The sequence below is a fragment of the Microcebus murinus genome, chromosome 21 (genome assembly GCF_040939455.1).
Source record: "Microcebus murinus isolate Inina chromosome 21, M.murinus_Inina_mat1.0, whole genome shotgun sequence".
Classification (NCBI taxonomy): Eukaryota; Metazoa; Chordata; class Mammalia; order Primates; family Cheirogaleidae; genus Microcebus; species Microcebus murinus.
In genome coordinates, this window is record NC_134124.1 from 10,051,825 (window position 1) to 10,074,929 (window position 23,105).

The following is a 23,105-nucleotide window of genomic DNA, read 5'->3' on the forward strand; positions in this document are numbered from 1 at the left end:
TAAAAGCTGCATTCCAGTAGCAATGGTGTTTATCTTATGACTGAGTCATGAATTGCAAACTTTTTTTTTTAAGGTAGATAAGAGATGAAAGAGGATAATTTCCAGAAAGTGATGGGCATTGGGAAGAATGCTCAGAGGCCCTAGGTTTATAGCCCTTTCCTCGTTCAGTCTACTTTTTATGTCATTCTTAGAAGTGGTTAAGAAATAGGAATTTGGGGGGCAAGAGGGAGGAATGAAGACTGTGGGCGTTAGGGAGGGAATGACCTCAAGACCCAAAGTGAGGAGAATTCCAAAGGAGGGGGTGGGCGTGAACATCTCCAGGGTTTCCAAGAGCAAAAAAATCTGCTAAGACCAGCTCTGGAGGCAGCGGCAGGAGCCTGCAGAATCCGCCTCAGTACATTCATTTTGCATGATGAGTAGCAAACCAGGCTAAAAGAATTAACTGAACCTTTAGAACAGATGGTTCCTGGGTAACAGGATGTCCCCTTGTCTTGTTTATTCCAGAACAAACCATGTCTTTGAAAACATTAAAGTCATAACACAGTATCCTAATTGGGTCTCACCCATCTTTGGGAAGAACAGTTGCTTTTGAGTCAGTGTTTTTCAAACTGTGCTTGTGTCCCATTTGTATTGTAACTTAATTTAAGTGATGTCTGACCAGTATGTTTTAGTCGAATGTATTACTAATACAAAAATCAAAGTGCATCTCCTATAGTTTTGTGAAATGTTTTGTTTCAGTCGTGCGTACATATAAGGGTATGTATGTGCCTGGTTGTAATGGAAAATGTAGTTCTTACTGTGGATTAAGATGCAAAAAGTAGAAAAATACTGCCTTGGGCAAGCTTAGAAGGCAAAGAAGGAATTGATTGTGGTATGTAATTAGCAAAGGGAGCACACACTGCCCAACTCTTCTTATAGGTGGTGCGTGCGGGAGTGAGCGAGTGAAAGTGTGCGGGCCGTGGCGGGCTAGGCCTTGGCATACTTTCTCCTGAGAATCAGAAGTCATCACAGGCAGAGATTTATTTATGGAAATGTCACTTAGTGTGACAACTCAGAATACCTGATGTGCAAAGCTACAGCTTCATATCAGGGCTCTCGAGATGAAGAGATGTCCCTCTTGCTATTGACTTTAAATTATGATGAGTTCTTAAATATATATATTTTTTCAGGTCTCAGTATCTTTGCCCAGCTATAGTAGCATAATTTCACATGGTTTCTGTTATGAAGAAAAAGTTTCAACTGACTTATTTACAGTGCCTGGCTCCTCAGGCAGCAGATTTCCTGAATACACGTATTTCCTTCACAGAAATCTTAGAAAACCACCCAAACAGACTGAAAAATAGGTCTACTTTGGTGTTTCCGGTCAGCCTTTCAAGTCTCTCCTATGTGGTAAGGAGATTAGTGTAGACAGCTAAGCAGACACCCCGTAGGGATGCCAGAGCGAGCTCTTCAGTAGAAGGATGAGGCACCATGATGCTCAGAAACTGAGAGACACCATCACCGATTAGTGGAGCATTTATTAATATTTGTAAGGCGCAGACTGTGACACACACACACACAAGAAGACAGTGATGTAAAATGGCAGGCGTCTTCCCCAGAAGTCTGCTCGCAGCCGGTGAGCTTGGTTGCAGGCAGTACACTCTATGTGGCAGAGGACTTGGGCTCCATTGCCTCTGACACAATGCAAGGACCTTGTTCTTCAGCAGTAGCTGATGCTCCAAGCAGCTTTCTCTGCACACACACGGTCGGCCATATAGCGTTCAGTATCATCACGCCGGCTGAGGAAACAGGTAACCACCTCCTCCACCACGGCATTGCAAACAGCCAAAAGCACACTTGCTGCCCAGGCTTTGTACAGAGCTGGCCTGAAAATGAGTCCACATCACAGGCAGGTGACAGGCAGATGGCTACAAGACTTACTTAAGGTGGAGGAGAGCAATGGGAATGTTCCCATGTTTCATGAACTAGAGCGTGTTCCAAACCAAGCAGGGAACTACCCACTGCTCTCTTCTTAGGAGATCTGGCAGGTTCTTTTCCTCATTTGAGGCCAGTGCCCCTAACCAGGTTCTAAAGTTGACAATGTCACGTTTCCCTTGCCATGTCCCCTGATGCTTAGATAGGGGTTTATCTTAGGCTGGGGGTTGCTAATTCTTACAAAACCTGGATTTCTGGGACGTACTGTTTTTTTCTTAGCGAGAACCTACAAAGTCTGTGTTTATACTTGACTGAAAGAAATGAACCCACAGCCTCTTTCGTCATAAATATAATGCCCTGGGAGAGGATACAGCAGCAAACCAGACAGACAAGGTCCCCAGGGGTCCCAGTACCCAGTGCAGTGCCTGGCAGGCGGTAGGCACTTAACATTCATCGAAGAGACACGCGAATGATGGCTGGGCTGAGACCGTTGATGTCACAATGGTGTTTCCACTACAGTGCTTCACATCTGTGAAACCACACACTTCCATCTCATTGTTAGCAATGGTATTTGCTTTTACTTGTCCAGTGTTATGTTGGAATTCGATTTATACAAATGGACCATTACAGATAAATACCTTAGATTTCCTCTCTGGGTACCTTTTTTCTGGCCAAATCTTCATACTGAAGAGACATGAAGCCACACTGCATTATCCCCAATTTGCCTGCAAAGGTTTACTAAAATGATATAGATTCATCTTAGTTACAAAAACAAAGAATTATGAAATCATTTTGCTGTACAATTGTAGAATGCTATTATTGACCATAATGTTAGCTTACTTAGTTCAGTTGTCCTATTGCTTTGAACTTTCACAGATTGTCAATTTTTCTTTCATTCTAAATATGACAGTTCAATTACTAAGGAATTAGTTTTCAATTAATAATTACTTCAATTCCTTATAAAACTTGAGCAAACACTCTTACTGGTTTTTTTCTACAGTTATCATAACACTACTTAAGAGTCCCCATTTTCCAAAGAAGATTTGTAATAGCACAGTGGAAAACAAAGGAAAATCTCATTTTATAGGCGAATGTAGTATTAGATAATTAGATAAAAGTATTAGATAATTGAGTAACTTATACATTGTATCCTATTATTCTCAGTGGCTGATGCTAATCAGTTTAACTGCTTTTGAGCTATATATTTCCAAATATGATTAAAACACACAGTCTCACAGTAAATTTAAATGGCTTATTAAAGGCATTTACATGGATGGCATCAGTATCTCATGTCAGAGATGAACGGTGTTTCTAATTTGCCAGCCACTTGGGTCAAGTTTCCTTTAAGCAGGAAGCGCATTTATACAAGTAATGGTAACACAAATGGTCTCTTGGGAAAAGCGGTTTGTGAGGGCTTGACATTTTTGAAGTATGCTTTTGTATATCTTGTAAGTGGGCATCTTATAGGCATTGGGCCAAAGCGCCTTCAAGCCATGCTCCTTAACACAGGTGTGACCGTGGTCCATGCTGCGGGAAGGCTGGGACAGACTCCCGGGTGTGCGTTTGCAAGGGCGAGGCTGAGTGAGCCAGGGCCGGGGATTTGAGCTGCCTTCACTTGTATAACTTGCTTCAGGACCTGCACCGTGCTCCTTAGAGTATGGTTGGGAAAGGCAGCAGCATCTTCCGCACCTGGGAGCCTGTTGGAAACGCAGCAACTCCACCCCAGACCCACTGACTCAGAACCTGCATTCAAAGCCGACGCCTGGACCATTTGCAAGCACATCAGAGTTGGGGAAGCACCTTGCTAGGACCCCAAAGCCTCTGCTTATGGGTGGCCGCGCTCAACTCACGGCGTCACTTTCTCTCTCCATCTCGCTTCCAAAATCACCCTCTGTAGAGGACAACATCCCTCAGCCATTGCTCCCCTTTCCTCCCCATCACTCCCATCCCCAGTCTCCAGACCCAGATGAATTTCCCGACGCCCGATGTCCTCGCCTTTATCAAGAAACCACTTCTCGTGCTCTCCACCTGACGTCATGGGGGGGCTTCCTGCTGCTGCATAACCTTAGGAAGGTCAGGCATGGGAATGACTGCTCCCAGGGCTGCGGAGTTATCCTGCTTTTCTGTGGCTGAGCCTCCCCTCCTTCATGGATTCTGCATTGGGATCCTACCCTCCTTAGTTGTCCGCCAGAATCCAGTCTCCCCTTTCTGCCCTAAATCCCCTCTGTTCTTGAGGAGGAATTTTTTGGCCCGGTTTCTGCTAGTGGGATGCTGCCTTCCTCTAACCTAGCTGTAGTCTGCTTTGCTAGGACTTGTTGGGTACTGAAAGGGCAAAAGGGAGTCATGCCAGATGTTTGGGGGAATTGCAGACGGGGTCTACTCAGTGGAAGGGAATGGCGTGCAGTTGCTAATGACCCACTGGGCAGTCCCCTTAACACGCTGCCTTTGGCCCCACCTTTGCACCGAGGGGCTCAGCCTGTACCTGGTGCCCAGAGGCAACTGGACATCCAAACCCAGACCCAGACTGCCCAGCCAATTGGCCCCTAGAAGCAATTTGGTCCCTCTGTTCCAAACTGTGCTGGGGTAAAGGGCTGTGCAAAAAGGAGGACTGGGCATTTAGAAGCGCGTTGCTTACAAGTTCAGGCTCTGTGGGCTGGGGGTTAGTGCAGCCAATGGTCAAGGGAACATTTTTGGGTCAGCCAGGTGAGGACCTCTTGAGGCTCCTCTGGAGCAATCAGCACCCAGAAGAGACTTTTTTAATCAGAGGAGACTGGCAGGGGCAGAAACAAGATTGCTTTCTGGCCATAGTGAGTCCGGGGGCCGCGTTTGCAACTTCCATTCTTCTTGAGGCCAACAAACCAATTCTTCTCTGCGTGCTTCTTGGATACGTAGGTGTTGTAATGGTTTTCCTCCAGCCTTTCCAGGAACAAACATTCCTCATTTGGTGTTTGCTAAAAAGATAAGAGAGTAGAACTATTAGTGAATGAGTTTAAATGGGGTTTCCCTATTTACTAGCTGTGTGATCTTGGGCAAATTACTAAAGTTCTCTGTCTCTTAAGGTAAATCGGGTCAGTGATGGAAGCTATCTCAGATGGTAGACATGAGGACTTAGAACAGTGTCCAGCACATAATGACCCTTTAGTCTGCATTTGCTGTTATGCTAAGCTGCCCTCCTTTTGCAGTCCTCAGGACTCTAGACTCTCCCACTGGAGAGATCCTGCCAGACCATAAGCATTTTGAGGGCAGGGCCGGATCTTTTGTCTCTATAGTGATCAGGTACATAGGCATGACCATGTAAATACATGCAAAACAGGTAAAAACCAGACTATGATGTAGTGGGTTTTTTTTTTTAAGTTTGGACTTGAAGAATAAATGGAAAGTTACTAAAATTCCTTTTCATTCTGGTGATTTTCACTAACAATACCAGTATTTTACCTTAGTATTGTTATGAACAAAATGCTTGTGCAAAATTCACCCTAAGCATAAAATACATCCTGGAATTTAAATAAGTTTAAAAAAAATGAAAATAACTTATTTTTTGCTGCTTATAAAAATGTACTTCAGGCTGAGGGCAGTGGCTCACGCCTGTAATCCTAGCACTCTGGGAGACTAAGGTGGGAGGTCACTCAAGGTCAGGAGTTAGAGACCAGCCTGAGCAAGATCGAGACCCCGTCTCCACTAAAAATAGAAACAAATTAATTGGCCAACTAAAAATATATAGAAAAAATTAGCTGGGCATGCTGGGGTGCATGCCTATAGTTCCAGCTACTTGGGAGGCTGAGGCAGCAGGATTGCTTGAGCCCAGGAGTTTGAGGTTGCTATGAGCTAGGCTGATGCCATGGCACTGTAGCCCGGGCAGCAGAGTGAGACTCTGTCATGAATGAATAAATGAACTTTTAAAAAGTCATCACTTTAAAGAAGTAAAACTACTCCAAATCCCACCACTCAAATAGAGGCAACTGTTAACAGTTGATGAACGTCCTTCCCTACATCTTTTTATGGACAGACATAATAGATAAGGCTATATGGATATAGATTTGTGATAGTACCAAAATGGCATTTTGTATCGCTGTTTTAAAAAATGGGCAATAAACCTATGAAAACATATTAAATATCTCTAGCAAGAAAAATGCAAATTAAAATATTTCTCATATGTTAACTATACTGTGTACAAAGATCAAAAACATATACAAGTCTTTGTCATGGTGAAAGTATGAGACATAAGCATTTTCATGTACTGTTGGTGAGATAAATTGGTGGAAACTTCCTGAGGGCAGTTTGGCAACATATATCAAAATTTTAAACACGCATTACCTTTGACTCGGCAATTTCACTTCTAGGAATTTACTCTTAGCGGGTAGTTAAGCAAGTGTAAAACCATATTTTTGAAGATAGTCCTTGAAGCACTGCATATAAGGGCAACAAATTAGAAGCAACCTATATGTCCATGCAAAGGTGATTGGCTAAGTAGATAAAAGTACTGTCTAGTGGAATTTAGGACAGCTGTAAGTTTATTATGCTGAAAGGTATCTCAACAGGTTAAGTAGTGAAATTACTTGAAAAAATATCTACCAGCCATTATTCTGTTTACTTGTAGTTCATCTGTTAGAGAGTGGGGGGCAAGTCAGGTTTTGAATTTTTCTCTTTGTCAGGATTTTAGAGCACGTCGTTTATTTTAATTTGGATTTAGGTCTATTAGAACGCTCAGGCTGTATGTTCAGGGCACGGACACATCTCACTGTCCTCCTTGTCCAAGTCGTGTCACCTATACATTCTCCCTTTGCCCACCGTGGTCAGTGATTTCCTTTCTGGTGGTTTCCAATCATATTGTTCATTGCTCTCTACCTGTGGGCATGTCAGTCTCATCTGATTATAAGCCCTCTTGAGGAAAGAGATGGGATCTTGTCGGCCTTGTGTCCGTCCTCCAGACACAGAGCCTTGCAACGATAGGTGCTCACCAGCCAGGTCATGAATTTTAACTTGATTCTCGAGTTAAGAGAAAAGCAGTCAATGAAGTGAGCTTTTATTAGCGAGCAGTGATGTAACAGGAAGTATCCTGCCTCTTATTTGTGTACAGTCTAGTGAAATGACAACTGGGTGAGACACTTTAGATCATTTTAGAACAAGAAGAGAGGTAAATATAATATGTAATTGGATGACTCCGCTGCCCCTAGAGGAACTGAGTCCAGACACTAGTGTTCGATGCGCGTCGTCAGGGGTGGGAGGAAGTGTAGGCGGTTTTGGATCTGCCTGTGGGTTGCCCACTCTCCCGTGGAGAGGACTCACTCCCCGATGCCCCTCAGTGGGCGTCAGGCCAGGGTGCTGTGACGAAGATGAGGATGGCCACGTTCCCCACCTGAGGTCTCTCTCTTACGCTGGAGCAGTTGACACACAAAATAGCTGAGTCACAGGCTGAGTCAGCAGGCCGACTCGGGGTGCTCTGTCTCTCTGCTGGGATTTGTCAGCCCTTGTCATGCACTGGGTACAGTGCTAAGGGCATACGGATTATCTACTGATTCATGCCTATTATTTTAATCATTTCTTTATATATATATATATATATATATATATATATTTAGCATGTTTTTGTTTTTTTCCAATTACATAGGCGACCTATACTCACTGTAAAAAATTTGGAAAACATGGGAAGGCATTCACATGCTATAAAATCACCCCTTTACTATCCCCAGAGATAAATATATTACTATTTTGCTATATAGCCTTTCAAACTTACTTCTTCTAAAACAAATATGTTCTTTCCCCACCTGCGCAAATCTGAATCAGGATGGATTAGTACCTAAAGTTTATTAGGAGCATGAGGTAGAGATTTGAGATATTTTAGAACTTCCCTATATCAAGGGGGAAACTTTAAACAATCTTAGGGATCATGTACTATGGTCATGTTACAGGTGAATTACAGTGACAACCAGGGCTATGGCAGGAGGAGGGAGTGCCTGGGGCCTGGAGGAAATTGGATTCAGGGAGTTCCCTCTCAATATTTTCTTTTTCTTTTCTTTCTTTCTTTTTTTTTTTTTTTTTTTTTTTTGAGGCAGTCTCACTCTGTTGCCCCAGCTAGAGTGCCGTGGCATCAGCCTAGCTTACAGCAACCTCAAACTCCTGGGCTCAGGCAATCCTCCTGCCTCAGCCTCCTGAGTAGCTAGGACTACAGGCATGCGCCACCATGCCCAGCTAATTTTTTCAATATATTTTTTAGTTGGCCAATTAGTTTCTTTCTATTTTGAGTAGAGACAGGGTCTCACTCTTGCTCAGGCTGGTCTTGAACTCATGAGGTCAAACGATCCTCCCTCCTCGGCCTCCCAGAGTGCTAGGATTATAGGCGTGAGCCACCGCGCCCGGCCTCAATATTTTTATGTAAGTGTAAAAGCAGGTTATAACAAACATCAAAATTGATTTAAAGGGGAAGGAGCCATAAAACTGCAACATATAACATAAGGCACAGGCGGGGTGAGGGACTCATGAGCAGGTAATCTGTCTTAGAGCCACCACTGATGGAGTGCCTCTGTCGCACCTGCTGCCCTGAGGGTGTGTTCTGGGTGCTGTCTCACTGAGCCCTCGTACGCCCTGTGTGATGCAGTGACTCCGTCACTAGCCCCCGTTCAGACAAGGCTCAGAGTGGTGAGGTAAGTTGACCAAGCGGTAGAGGCATGAGCTTCAACTATGAGTCTGAGATTGAGTGATGGGTGGGTTGATTTTAGTACCAATCGGAAAATCTACCTTAAAAAAAAAATCTCTCTATGTAGTAGTCACTGCTTGTGCTCCAAAGCCTTTAAAGCTGTCCCAGCTGATCCGTATTTTAGATGCTATTAATACCGTGTTTCCCTGAAAATAAGACAGGGTCTTATATTTATTTTTCCTTAAGAAGACACCCTAGTGCTTATTTTCAGGGGATGTGTTTTTTCCCCTCAAAGCCTCAGCTTGCAGCATGCACAGGATGGCCGGGACCTGACAGGGGGGGCCGACCTTGTTGGTGGGGCTGCCCACACCTTTGCGGTCACCTCTGGGATAGCAGCTGTCACGATGGGGCAGATGAGAAGGGCTGCTCGTCTTCTTTACCGCTCCGCATACGAAATGCACAGGTTGTGCAGACGCGCTGCATAGCCACGCCCATCACTAGGTCTTATTTTCGGGGTAGGGCTTCTATTGCGCACATGCTCAGAGATCCTGCTAGGGCTTATTTTATGGGTAGGTCTTATTTTCGGGGAAACACGATAATGCCTGTCACTCTGATGATTCTAACGTCTGACCCCCAGCGGGCGGGGAGAGAAAAAGGAACCGTGTTCACATCTGGAAGCTTGGCTGGGATGGCAGATGACAGCTTCCAGGGAGGGAGTCCCGTGCCCACTGTCACTTCGCCATTTGACATAAGTGAAAGAAAGCCCCGGACGAGAATCCCGCCTCTTGGCTGCCTTTTTGTAGACATCTTCATAAAAGGCAAGAAAAGGGTCTGGGTTGGGTATGAATTACAGCCACACCTTAATTATCAGATGTTAGGATACAGAAAGTGGATCATTAGAATCTAGAGATAATTTCACAACTTATAGTTGTGAGTTTCAGTTAAATTCTTCATTCTCCAGTTAAAACTTTTAGCAGAGATACGGTAGGAGCAAAAGCAGATTGGCTCTATTTCTATTTTTTTCTCACAAAGACCGACATAGACTGGGTCAAACTCGTGTAAAGGCATCAACTGTGAGAGGGGGAAAAAGCAGGCCATGTGGGGGATTTTAGCTACTGAATAAATAATTTGACTCTATCTCTCAACGTGGCTCATTCACCACTACACCCCTCTTTCAGTACCTAACATGGTACTTAGACACAGGAAGCATTTGATAAGTGTTGAATTAAGTTATTAAACTTGTCATCCTTTTCAGAGATCCTTCCAGCACAAAAGGGGCTATTTTCAAAGTTTTATGCATGACACATAAACCATTGCAGCCCAGGTCCTGCAGTTTCTGTAAAAAGCCTTAGGAGACACACCTATAGCACGTAGTAGGCACTCAAGAAACACTTCTGGAATGAATGAATGAATGAATGAATGAAGTGGGATTAGGTCTTCTAAAATGAGTGACCGAGGAGTTACGAAAACATCAACCAATGTTTCCTCTGTGTTTATATGATAACACGTGTGAGTATTTTGAGAGAATACCGCAAGAAACTCTTTTATGTTTGTGCCGAAAATAGGGCAGGGTGAGGGTAGGAATCCTCCTGGAAAAAATAACAAACACAGACTAATTGTTGCTTTGGAGTTTGCATCACTGCATGTAACAAGGTTTCTGGAAGCCTCAACCCTTGGCGGCGTCTGGAAGCGTGTCAGCCTCATACTTACTGAGCCGTATAAAAGCCCGTCGGCGTCCATGGCCAAGTACCGGCCAGTCTGGGTGCTCTTTATATACACCTCCCCCGCGCTTTCCGCACTGAGCTGCAGCTGAACTGGAATAAAAACAACACGAGCAAAAGTAAATAAACACCACGCTTCTGCCGATAGGGCCCGGCGGCCAGGACAGTTGGCCATGGAAAGTTCTGTTTCGTTCACTGCACACAGCCCTCAACGATGAGCCTCAAATTAATCAAAACATAGAAATAAGGTTCCTTTTCCTTTGCCCTCCAAAGGAAGCTGTCCGCTGGGGATTATATTCTTAAGAGAGGGAGGAGGGACGATGGCCGGATCGCCGACCTGTCCACCCCGTTGGACACGACGCTTTGGCGTGCACCGTCACAGTGCCTTGCACCTCTCCTCCCTCTCTCTGTCTCTCTCTGTCTCTTTCTGTCTCTCTCTGTCTCTGCCACCTGGAGGAAAAGATACAATGAAGGTTCAGTCGGCCCGCCGGCCTCAGCGGCTACCCGAACTGGAGTGCAGGCAGAGGGGAAGCCCCCAGCTTCTGCCTGGGAGGAGGAAGCAGCTACCTGGCAATGCAGGGGTGAGAACAGTGGTTCTCAGCTGGGGGTGATTTGGTTCCAGAGGGGACGTTTGACAGTGCCCGGAGACGGTGTTGGTTGTCGTCACGGGAGGTGGTGTGCTACCGGCATCTACGTGGTAGAGGCCAGGGATGCAGCTAAACGTCCCCCAGAGCACAGGACAGCTGTCACGGCAAAGAACTATTCAGCCCAAAGAGTCCATAGTGCCCAGGCTGAGAGACCTTGGAGGTGGAGGGATGGAGGGCAGGCACTGTGAGTCACACTGAGTCACGATCTCCCCGTTTACACCCATCCATACCCCCTAAGACGCTTTGCCCAGTGCTGGGTATGTAATGGGAGTCCAACATCTATTTGACGGTTATTAATTTGTTCATGCACCCCAGGGTGCCTCTCGAGGAAGGTGCTTTGATGGTTTACATTTGGCAGTTGGAATTAACTCTGGACTCTTGTGGACAATTCCTTTGTTGACCAGGCTGTTACAACCATCATGATGATTAGGAATGACATCTAGACCCAGTAGCTCTCCAAGAGGAGGAGGGGACATCCCCAAGGGTCAGCTTGTCAGAGGCCAAGGGGCAGGAGCGGCCGGAACACCGGGCTTTGGTTGGCAGATCTAAACCCCTCATTGCCTTTTCTTTGTTTTCATTTAATTTCTTCGAATAGGAAATATACTTACATGCTTCAAACTTGAAAACAATATCAGAGAAGACAGTGAAAAGTCTTCCCTTCCCACCTTTCCTGTCTCCCACTATGAAGGGGGCAGATAAGATCCTTGCCCTTGCGCCAGAGCGTACCTGGGGGTAAGGGGGGTGGGGACACAAAACAAGGAAAGCCCTCCTGGATACTGTACCTGGAGAGACTGTGTGCATACATTGCCAAACACATATTATCTTTCCAACATGTTCCACACGAATGGTAACATAGTATACACACAGCTCTGCACCTTGCTTTTTTTGCTTAACAACTAATTGGAGATCTTTCTACATCCCTAGTACTGAGAGAGTTAACCTCATTCTTTCAGCCGGTTGAATTGTGTTCCGTTATGTGGCTATACCACAATCGTTTAACCGCTTCCCTATTAACGTGCCTGTATTTTCTCAATCTCTCCTTGCTTTCCTTCTCTCCTGATTCATCATAGGGGTGATCCATCGTTACGTCACCCTTACTGAAGATGCAGTTCCCTTGTCCCCAGAAGTCTTTGCTAGACTCAGGACTTCTCTGGCTTCCTGTGGTAAATGGAGTTTCATTCCCAGGAAGGAAACTGGAAGCCACAGATCCACTTTCCCACAGGTCCTGCTGTTTTTGGTTAGCTCTGGGAGTGCAGGCACGAAAGAACAGGCTAAAGGGGCCTCCAGCCTGACCTGGGCCCTGCCTTCTCTAGCCTGAAGTCGCAACGCTTGCTCACTTAGTGGCTCTGCCCTCCCTGTTGAACTCCTTCAGGACGCCACGCGCTCTCCCACCCCAGGATATTTGCACGTGCTGTGCCCTCAGTCTGGCACCTTTTCCCTCCGGGTATTTGCAAGGTTGACCCTCCTCCTCCCCCAGACCTCAGCCACGATGTCCCACCTCACAGAGACACCCCCCTAATGCCCTGGGACACGCTGTGCATGGTCGTTTCACCCTCACCCCACTGTCCCTGCCAGTGCCACCCAGTCCCCACATCATTCTCTTTTTCTGCCCCTTGTTTCTTTCGTGGCACTTAACATACAATTATTTTATCATTTAGGGGTTTACTCGTTTATTCCTGCCTCCCAGAGAGAATGCACACTCTGAGCGGAAAGGCAGGGATCTTGTCTGTCCCCCTTGGGTCCCAGCACCTCACACCGTGCCCTCCACACAGGGGACAGTCGATATGTATTTGTCGGATGAATGATGTTAGGCTGCTATTGGCAGAGGTGATTCTGCTGGCCAGTAATCAATGAGCTGCGCGCTCGGAACTGTGTTTCCAGTACTGCTCTGTGAGTGCCGCGAGACGGGGCCGAGGGGAGAGGGTAGGGCTCAAGGCTGGGCTCCGCCACCAGCCAGCTGGCTGACCCTGGCCCGGCTGCTGGACCTCTCTGGGCCACGGTCTCCTCATCAGTGCAACGGGGGATGTTTGGGTTCAGTCTCTATAAAGCGCTTTCCAGGTCTACCAGGCTATGAAGCACGTAGATGCCTTTAATGACAAGGCTGCACACACTAGAACATTATTTGGCAATAAAAGGGAACAAAGTGCTGCTGATGGGTGCCACGACACGGACGAATCTTGAACACACAGTGCTAAGTGCAAAAATAGCAGCGGCACAAAAGACCACCTGTTTTTATGATTCCATTTAAATGAAATGTCTAGAACAGGCAAATCCGTAAAGGCAGCAGGTAGATTAGTGGTCGCCAGGGCCTGGGTGGGGCGGGGATGGGGGCGTTACGGCTGAAGCGTGCAGGGTTTCTCTTTGAAAATGTTCTAACATCGCCTGGGAAGGAGGTTGCACAACTCTGTTAAGAAAAGTTGTCAGAAAAACCACTGCATTGTGCACTTTAAATAGGTGCATTGTATGGTACGTTACTTAAATCTCAATAACGTTTTTTTTTTTTTTAAATGTGCTATATCTTCACTGGGCTTTATGGTTTTCAGAGAACTTTCACATACGTTTTTCTATCAGTGCATAGAAAAACACCATTGTGTATATTTAAGAGAGACTAAAGGAAGCGGGTACACTTTTCTTGATCACCCACCGTGTGCTAGGTATCATGCCAGTTTCCATGCTGGTATAAGTTGTGTAAAACAGAAGCAGGGTGGGCTCCAGAATGAGACGGCATGAATTCCAACTCTGCGTGGCTGCGTGTTAGCTGTGTGATCACTGGGCAAATTATCTACGTCTGTGTCCTTGTCTGTAACGACAGTTGTCGTGAGGTCTAATGCAAGGAAGGTGGCCAGTGCTGCTATCATCAATTTCCTCTGCTTTTCTGACCTCATCTGCTCCCTGGAGGCAGGCGGCACCTGCCCCATCCCATAGATGCGGCGCCGGAGCTTGGCGAGAGCATGTTTCACGCAAGGTTGTGCTTGTCAGACAGGGCAGACCATGGCCAGGACCCAGGCTTGAGTATCCCATGTATCCTGCTTTTCCCTATTTGTCACGCAACCTCCGGGCCCCAAGTATGAGATAGCTTGGTCCCACTCCAGCCACACTCCCCTGCTGGGACCCCCTTGTGTTCAGATCAGACACGCGCAGCATGGCAGGGGTCGTCCAGGGTCCCATGGGGAGCCATGCAATGGGGTGAGGTTCGTTGCCTGGGACTTTCTCCACCGACCACCTGTACAGATAGGTATTTAGTCAAGCACATCATAGGCGCTGCAGAAATCCCAAAGGGCAGGTCTTTTAGGGCATCAAAAGCTTTTTTTTTTTTAAACAAAAGAGCCTTTCATTTCCTGATTGTTTCTGTTCTGCTGCCTTAGCCTAGTACCCACTCGCCTTGCCAGGGGGGTAGGTCGAGTTGATTTTGCATCTGCGGAGTCCCAACAGGGCCAGGCGGCCCCGCGGAGGGGGCCGGGGCCGGTGGCCCACCTAGCGCTGACTCCAGCCCTCAAACACCAGCCCAGCACCGGGGCTGCCGCGCTGGGGAGAGCTCGTCTCGAGAGTTTCCTCTGTAAATATTATTTCTCCAGGATGTCCAAGTTTCATAGCTCATTTTCACTGGATTTCTTTCTGGCTACGTTTCCTAAACCTATATCCTCTGCAAGCGGGGCTGGCAGGAAGGAGCAACACCCAGCCGGGGCCGCTCGCATAGTGGACTGGGTGTGCGGCTCTCGAGTGTGACTTCACCCCAGCGTTGCAGACCTGCACCCTCCTGCGGCTGCCGCCCGGGACGGGCGAGGAAGGAGGGGGCGTGGGAGAGGGGCCGCAGAAAGGGGCTGGCCACGCAGCAGCAGCAGCAGCGCCTTCCTCTTGTGGCAGCGCAGGGAGGGGCGGGGGGGGGGCTATTCATCGCCACCTGTTCGTCTGCCGGGTCTGGGAACTGTGCTCAGTGACACACCGGTCCCTGCATTCAGTGCTTCCCCAGTGATGAGGGACACGGACAAATGAGCCTATGAATGAGCACACAGCACGGTAACAACAGCTCCGCTTGATTCTGAGCTAAAAGCAAACAGAAGTGCAAAAACTACAACAAAAATCCTCCCTCCCCCATATAGATGTGGAAAAACAAATTGTGGCAGAATATAGTAAATTCTTGATGGAAGTTTTGGGGGAAAAAACCACACGCACAACCAACCATGTGCATAGCTCATGAATATAGATGTGATAAAAAATACATACAACTGTGCACTAAATACAGACCAAATTCACACAAGTAAGGGCTCTGGGGAGCAGAAAAGGAGTAAGACTGGGGAGAGCAAATGCTTCCTTCATCCTAACACTTTATTTCTTTAAAAACAATTCTCGGGCAAGAACGGCCGGCTGGTAGCACTGGCCCACCCTGCGATGGAGTTGCTGCTGTCTGCTGGCGTTCCGCCTGTGTCTAGCGCACAATTTTACATTTTACTACATACATATTCATGAGCTGTGCACATTGTGCTTTTTACAAAACTTTTATCAAAGATTTACTATATTCTCCCCCAATTCTCCTTCCTACCTTTCGGGGATGGTAGTTAGAGTATTGTAAAACTCCATTCTCAGTCAACAGGCAAACATTCAGAACTGGCCAAGACTTGCTTTTTGTTCCTGGTGACCCCCGAGATGTGGCGTCACCCCACGTTGCGTCTAGACCTGAGCGCAGGTACCCACAAAGGGTGGGTCTTCGTGGGGGGCAGACAGGGACCCCGGAGAACTGGAGAGACGGGACGGGGGAGGGGCCACTAGAGCTGCAACTCCCGCATCCATCCCACTCTCCGCACTCTCCCCCAGGCTAGCACCCACGCAAAGGAGGGTCTCCTCCTCCTTGTCTCATGCAGGGACTTCAGGACTTGCTATGGAGGAACAGGAAGGTCAGTGGCTCTAAAGTAGGGGCCCTCAAACTACCACCGGCGGGCCACATGCGGAGGACATTTATCTGGCCTGCAGGGTGTTTTTGCCGCCGCTGCCTGTCCTGCTTAGCAGCCGACTCTTCGGGGCCCACAGTGCGCACGTGTGGGATGTGCCCACACTCTCCCCCGGCCCTCCAACGGTCCAAGGGACAGTGAACTGGCCCTCTGTTTAAAAGGTTTGAGGGCCCCTGCAAGGCATCCCAAGGCTGAAGGGGCAAGTACGTTTTTGAAAAAGTGAGAAAAGTCCACAGTCTGTAGGGTCCTTCTTTTCCCCCAGTTCTGCAACTGGGACAGCAGCCATCCACTTAGCTGACGCAATGGAAAGCAGCTTTGTAACAGGTCCTCCAGTGACAGACACACAATTCTTAGAGAAATTCAAGCTGGTGAAGCACTGTAAAGGTGTACTGGAAAAGGGTTGGAAGTATTTGCTCGGAGGATTTGTGACCATAACTATCCCTGGTAGAATCTAGAGTCCTGCTCCTTTGTTAGGAAATGCATTAGGAAGTGTTGGTTTGGGAATGGCCTGTTTATCAAAAATAAATGTCAATCTGAAATTTTAATATGAAAAAGCCACTTTTGTGGATCGTTCCCCCATCTGGTCCCATGCTCATTGTTTAGACCCTTTCGTGGCTCTCTGCATACTTAGGGAAACTAACGGGGAAGCCAGGGCTTTTGAGCAGATACACCAGCCCCCAGCGAGGCAGCCTCGCCTTCCGAGGAATTGTGAGTCTGCACCCCTGGCCTTCTCCTTAGCCGTAGTTTGAGGGAAAGGAGTTTCGAGCCTGCCGATGCAAGTGAAGTGAGGTTTGGGCTGCTGCACCCCATTTCCGAGCAGCAAGCCATCCCGTCCTGCCAGAGGAATTTTTAAAGATAAGATGACAGCTGGTGCATTCGGCAGGAAAATGCCTGGACAGGGAGGTTCTGCTTCCCTGGCGTGTCCGCCCGTGGTCTCTCAGCCGCTCTCCGCCCCTGCTCCCCGAAGAGAGGCCGGGAGAGATGACGTGCCTGGTTTATTCTGGGCTAGAGACTTCCCGTCCTTTGCTGTGTTTACCCAAAGTGAGGTCAGCCTCATTCAGAACTTGGTGAGGTTGTTTTATGTCAGGGGCGTTTATAATTAAAACGTAGCCACAAGCTGGCCTCTGTAAAACACTAGAGAAAGAGAAGGGGGAAAAATCAGTTTTGGGAAAAAAGTTCCAGTGCTTTGGAATATATATATGTACACACACATAAAAAAAAGAGACTTTTTTCTTAAAACTTACAAAGGTATCTGCTCCTTTAGGGTCTGAAAAGGGTACCTAGAAAATTTTGGTATAGTACAGAGACAGTGATATATACATATATATGTGTGTGTGTGTGTGTGTTTTAAGTTTATCTAGAAAGATCCCTGTGTCTAATCAGGCAAGGGGTGCCGGGGAGGAGGGGCAGAGTCCTTTCCATCCCACACGACCAAGGCTGGAGCACCCTGTCAGGGAGCACACCCTGGCCTGGACACCCTCCCCTGGCCCCGCCCGTCGCGGCCACTGGAAATCGGCTTTGACCTTGGGTCCGGGCCGCCGCCCGTGCTGATCACATCAACCGGAGGACAGAAACCTGGACTCCCCCAAAACAGCAGGGCCAGAGGGCTTTCACTGAAGAGCAGCCTGCCCTTCATAAAAGACTGCCAAGTAGGGTTCTCTTGACTAGCGAGCTCCGCGAGTGCCCGTAGGATGTGGCTTGGTGTATGCATATTGGATTGGCGCACACGTTGCTCAGGAACATCTCCATCTGCGCGGCGAGTGATGCCGGTGATCCTGCTCCCCGCGTAGCCTCTTACGTGCTCGGGGGCAGGGAGGGGAGGCCGAGGGCTGCAGGTTTGGGATGCGCATGTGCATGTTATTCTCCCAGTTCTTTTTTTTTTTTTTTTTTTTTAAGACAGAGTCTCACTTTGTTGCCCAGGTGACAGCGAGTGCCCTGGCATCAGCCTAGCTCACAGCAACCTCAAACTCCTGGGCTCAAGCGATCCTCTTGCCTCAGCCTCCCGAGTAGCTGGGACTACAGGCATGCACCACTATGCCCGGCTAATTTTTTTCTATATATATTAGTTGGCCAGTTAATTTCTTTCTATTTATAGTAGAGATAGGGTCTTGCTCTTGCTCAGGCTGGTCTCGAACTCCTGACCTCGAGCAATCTGCCCACCTCGGCCTCCCACAGAGTGCTAGGATTACAGGCGTGAGCCACCATGCCTGGCCTGGACTATATTGTTGTATTTGAATTTATCTGCCACCAATACAATTCAGTCACTCGCCAAATTAATGTTTCCGGGGTATTATGCCAAGTGTCAGGCAATGTGTTAGACACAGGAATTGTAGTATCGAGCAGTAAGAGACAAAGTCCTTGTCCTCAGGGAGTCCACTGGGAGAGAAAGGCATTAAATAATCGCACACGTAAATGTAGAAATTATAACCCCAAGGAGAGCTGCGTGAGGTGCGAGACTCTCTCCAAAAGTTCTGTGTCCAAAATGGAACTGGGCCGTCTTCCCCTGCACCTGTTCCTCTTCCAGGACCCTCCCTCTGTGGTGACAGCCTTTTCCCGTCTCCCAGAGCTGAAGTTCCAGGAGTCAACACGAGCCTTCTCACAAACTGTGCCCATTGTCCCCGGAATCTGCAGCTCTCCCTGGCTGGTTCTGCCTGGCAGTGTTCCACATGCTCACAGCCTGTGCGGGCGGTTGCCTAGAGCTGGGATCTGAGGCATGGCCAGGGCACAAACCAAAACCATCTTCCCTGCAGGCCAGAAATCCCCACCAGTGGTGACTTTGTACTCAGGTTTATATGAGAATGGCCTGCAGGCAAGCACTCGTTGCAGGTTTGTACCACCATAAGAAAGGTTAGGTACTTGGAAACTTATTCTCCTAGAGGAAGGCAAATTTTGAAAATTTGCCCACAGCAAATTTGGGGAAAAAGAAAAGCTGTGAAATGGAGTTAATTTTGCCTCGTGGAGCTCAAAGGCAATGACACAGTTCCAGGTTGTGTGACTTATTTAAATATTTGGCGTGTAGAAGTGCTCTTCCTGAAGGAGGTCTTAAAGTGTGACTCTACCTGTCTGCACAGTCTCTAGTCATGCCCAAAGTAATGATCAAGAAATGAAACCAGCCCCTCGCCCAGCTGTGCTGAGCACTTTATCCAGGGAGCCCTGGAAATTCAGAAGGGCGCTGGTAGTACCACCACTGAGCAGAAGAGGGCGACAGAACCGCATTCAGAGAGCGCAGCCGCTGCCAGGACTCACCTGCAGGATGTCAGTAAACAGAGCGGCCAGCCCTGTGTGCAGCACACACTGCAGTGTTACCACTCCCAGTCCACAGGTGAGGAAACTGAGTCTCAGTGGCATTAAAAGATTTTACCCAAAATCGGACAGCTGAGAACACTGGAGACATTTACATTTCTAGACCAGAGAGGATGATCGGAAGAGTCACAGGGCTGGGGGCTGGGAGCTGCTTTTGCAGAGTGCGTCATGCACGATGGAGAGAAAGTCAGTCGCCCAGCGCTGCTCGAGTTGGAACGTGGCGGGGCAGGGATGTGGACCCAAACCCTCTGACTCCGAATCTAGGCCCCTGCGGAGGGTCTGTGGGTTATCCAGTGCCCCTGGCATTGGCAGGGATAGACCTCTGCCCACCCCCCACCTCGGTTACTCTGATTCCTGTCCTCTTGGTCGTTTGTTCTTAGTTCCAGAATAAGCAAATAATAGGCCAATGCAACAACTCAGTGTTGGCGAAGATGCCGGAATCCCAGCCCGAATCTAGACACCTGGCCGGGCTGGGAGGTGACATTATAGAACAGAGACTGGAAGGTGCTTCCTGATGCTGGGTGGAATATGCGGGCAGCTTGGTGACAACAGCAGTATTAACCAGAACATGCTGTGCTGTTGCTCTGGGCCAGGCACTGTGCCAGGAACCCTCACTGTATTATCTCATTTAATCCTCCCAAGAAAACTGTGAGGTTTCTTACTTTATACGTGAGAAAACTGAGGATGGGAAGGTTGAGTAACTTGCCCAGGCTCACTTGGCAAATAACCTGGCATTACTTGGGTGCAGACGTACACACACACACACACACACACACACACACACACACACACACGCCTACAGCCACAGTGCGCTGCGTTCCAAGGTTTCGTGACATCTTAGGGCAGGCCGCCAAATCCACAGCAGCCTCCAGAAGTTGTCCCAGGGTCACATGCCAAGAGTGCAGCCTATATTGTTAATGATGGAATGACAGCAATGCAGTCACATGCTGTTGGTGCAGAAATTCCAGTATTGCAGCCTCTTGGTACTCCAGAATTCAAGCTTGCCTGGAAGAGCCGGCTGAACCCCGAGGAACACCTCACGAGGTTGTCTTTCCTGTGGGGTTCTGAGCACCAGAGAGCATTCCCCACTGATTCACAAAACTGGCTAAGACGTATCAGACACATTTAAAACCCAGAGAAATTAAAGCTTGTCCCCTTGTGTCGTGTGGGGCAGATCACACAAATTGTATGTCGTGCCTGACACCAGGCGCTACAATCTAAGTCCATTTATCTGCAGTAAACATTGCTCATGCATGTTTTTCTAATAAACAGAGTCTTTTTTGCCTTATTCTAGTGCTCGTGTTTCACTGAGCGTGAGGCATGCGGCAGGCTCATTTGCGGACGAGCCATGGAGACAAAGCCTCAGACCCTCACCCCACAGCTGCAGGCCCCAGCCTCAGTCCTCCTGCTCCTCATGTCAAGGGGCTGGGTGGTGGGTAGGAAGGAAGGGACAGTGTCACCTGGTCTGGGAATGCCAGCATCCCTCGCCATGGCCTTGCACCCGAGGGTAGAGAGTGAGCACGTTGACGTGGCCGTGTGTGCTTACAGCCTGCAGCCTGCGGTCAGAGTCCGTGAATCATTGAGACCACCTGACACACAGGCCATAACGTCAAAGCCACAGTTTTGCATTCCATTTCAAAGCCAGTCCTGCAGGACCTTCCTTCCTGCCTGTCCTACCCTCGTCTCCCGATCCCACCCACACCTTCCTTCCCCTGACGTGCGGCACGTTTGGCTCTCGCGATGGCTGACCCTCTAAGCGGGGGCCGGACCTGCCTTTCGGCTGCTCCATAACATCTGACCCAGGGCATCTCCAGTGACATCCCCGCCGGGCCCCGACGTCCGACACCAAACACACACACCAGCACCCGCAGCACCGAGGCAGAAGGAAGAGATGTTCGCACTTGGATAGCCAAGAAGGTTCTTCCCTCCAAAGCCAGCCCTTCATTTGTCACCACCCCCCGAGAGCAGGGCTGCCAGGGAGGCCTGGGCGAGACACTCGGCATTTGTCTGGAGTCGCTCCCGCGCTCCGCCTTCCACGAGGTCTGGAGAACGGCTTCACCCCTCCCCGTTACCACAGCCGCATCTGCGTGACCGCACGGGGAAAGCCGCGCGATTTACGACGTGCAGGACCACGACTGGGAACTAGGGTTTCACGAATCCAGGCCCGTGCGAACCTCACCTGGAGAGTCAGCCAGCCTGAAACCGAGCGCGGGCTCGCCGCCACGCCCACCTGCCTCGTCCCAGCGTGGGGCAGGCAGCCCCCACCCGCCACGGGGCCAGATCTTTCACCGCTGCAGGGACATGGGAAAGCTACAGCGATGGGGCCCTGGCAGCCAGCTGCATTAGGTCAGCAGAGAGCCCTTTGAAAAAACTTGCCACGGGAAGTGGGGGCCCCCACGACTCCCTATTTCACAAACCCCGACCTTGGTGCGCGCATGCATGCATGTCACCCCTGCCTCTGGATGCGCCACGCCCGAGCGGGACCTTGGAGAAGTGGGTTCCAGTTCCTAGGTGTCCTCCTTCCTCCCCTCCCTGACCCAGGGAGACAGCAGAGAGGCGAGGGGGGACCACGGGAAAGGTGCTTACTGTGCTGGTCGCTCCTGTCTCTCGTGCCATCCACGGTGCCGTCGGGAAGGATGCGCAGGAAGTGGCCGCCGTTGCTGCAGTAGAGGAGCTTGGGCTTCTTGTAGTTCCCCGGAGGCAGGTTAAACTTCTCGGTGAGGGCCGTGAAGGTTGTGATCTCCCCTTCGGCCATGGCTCAGCGGCGGCTGCCTGCCGCGGCGCTTTCAGGACTGCAGGAAACGAAACAGACCTGTAGGACGCCCTTGCAGCAGAGGCAGGACGCGCGCGGTGAAGCAGGGAAAGCCAGCTCCAGGGCTGGGGCTGGTGGCCACCGGTCAGCAGCCGGGTGATGCCGCGCGGACGGGGCTGCCAGGCGGCCGGAGGTTCAGGACGGCTGGTCCCCGGCCTGGGAAGGATTTTCAAGGCATTTCTCTCTTTCCCAATTGGACGGAGCTTTGAACCAAGCTGTGCGTTTTATAGAACTTCAAATTTAATCATTTGACCAGCGGAAAAAAAAATCATGTTTTGGTCCCTCCTTCTGGTCCACACATCCTCAAATTAAACCCTGAAGTTGCACTAAAATAACACCCTGGGTCTGGCCGAAACCCACACGAGCCGGGAGGCCGGGACTGAGGTTCTGTCCTCCACCCTCGCGCTGTCCCGACTCGGTGCTGCAAGCAGCACGCGGTACAGGTGGCCCGGACACCTGGGGGCCGGTGAGCAAGGGCGTGGGAGGCCTTTCGGGGGCATACTAGGGACAGGATAGGGTTAACAGGTAAAGGAAACGGCCTGGGTTTGCTGGGAGGAACAGAACTAGAACCAGGGGATAAGGCCCAGAGTGGGAGTAAGTGAGGTTTTTAAAGCACAAACACTGTAGCAAAAGAAATTTTAAGAGACAGACCATCAGGGAGGCCCCGCCTGGTTCCCGCTCATTCCGCAGCTTTGATATTTTGCCGTGTCGCACACGGAAGGTGGGTCTGCCCTGTACACAGGCCCTCTGCGTCCTAATTGTTTTCTAATATGACACGTACTTATAACACAGAGACCACCCTGTCATATGTTATAATCCTCTAACGTGGTGGATAGCCACAACATACGGATTTATATTATTAGCGGAAAGACGCATTAATCACACCTAAGGATTAAAAAACAAACCAGTGAGCATTAGAATTTTAAAAGCACATGCTTGCCTCACCATTTAAGAGATGGAAGGTGCTGGTGACTACAGAAACTATAAAAAGAAAAAGGCCAAAAAGGAGACCAGGAAACTAACGTGGGAACTGCAGCTGGTAAGGCTGAGGGTAAGTGCCATACCAGCTCACCGAGTAGCAGGTGGTCTTAGGCACATGATAGCAATCAGCAGCATTAACACATGCTG

The 23,105-nt window shown here is 49.0% G+C and overlaps 1 protein-coding gene across 3 annotated transcripts in view; it reads right to left on the bottom strand.

Annotated features, from left to right (window-relative positions):
• Positions 1-1,499: 1,499 nt before the first annotated feature.
• The window catches only part of FGF1 (fibroblast growth factor 1), a 91,786-nt gene continuing 70,180 nt past the window's right edge, over positions 1,500-23,105 (bottom strand). For all 3 annotated transcript variants that reach the window (XM_012748784.3, XM_075996165.1, XM_012748790.3), the window contains 3 exons: positions 21,752-21,957; positions 10,259-10,362; positions 1,500-4,865 (listed from right to left, as the gene is read on the bottom strand). In XM_012748784.3, coding sequence (XP_012604238.1) covers positions 4,671-4,865; positions 10,259-10,362; positions 21,752-21,920 — 468 coding nt within the window. In that variant the 5' untranslated portion in view covers positions 21,921-21,957 and the 3' untranslated portion in view covers positions 1,500-4,670. The remainder of the gene's footprint in view (positions 4,866-10,258; positions 10,363-21,751; positions 21,958-23,105) is intronic.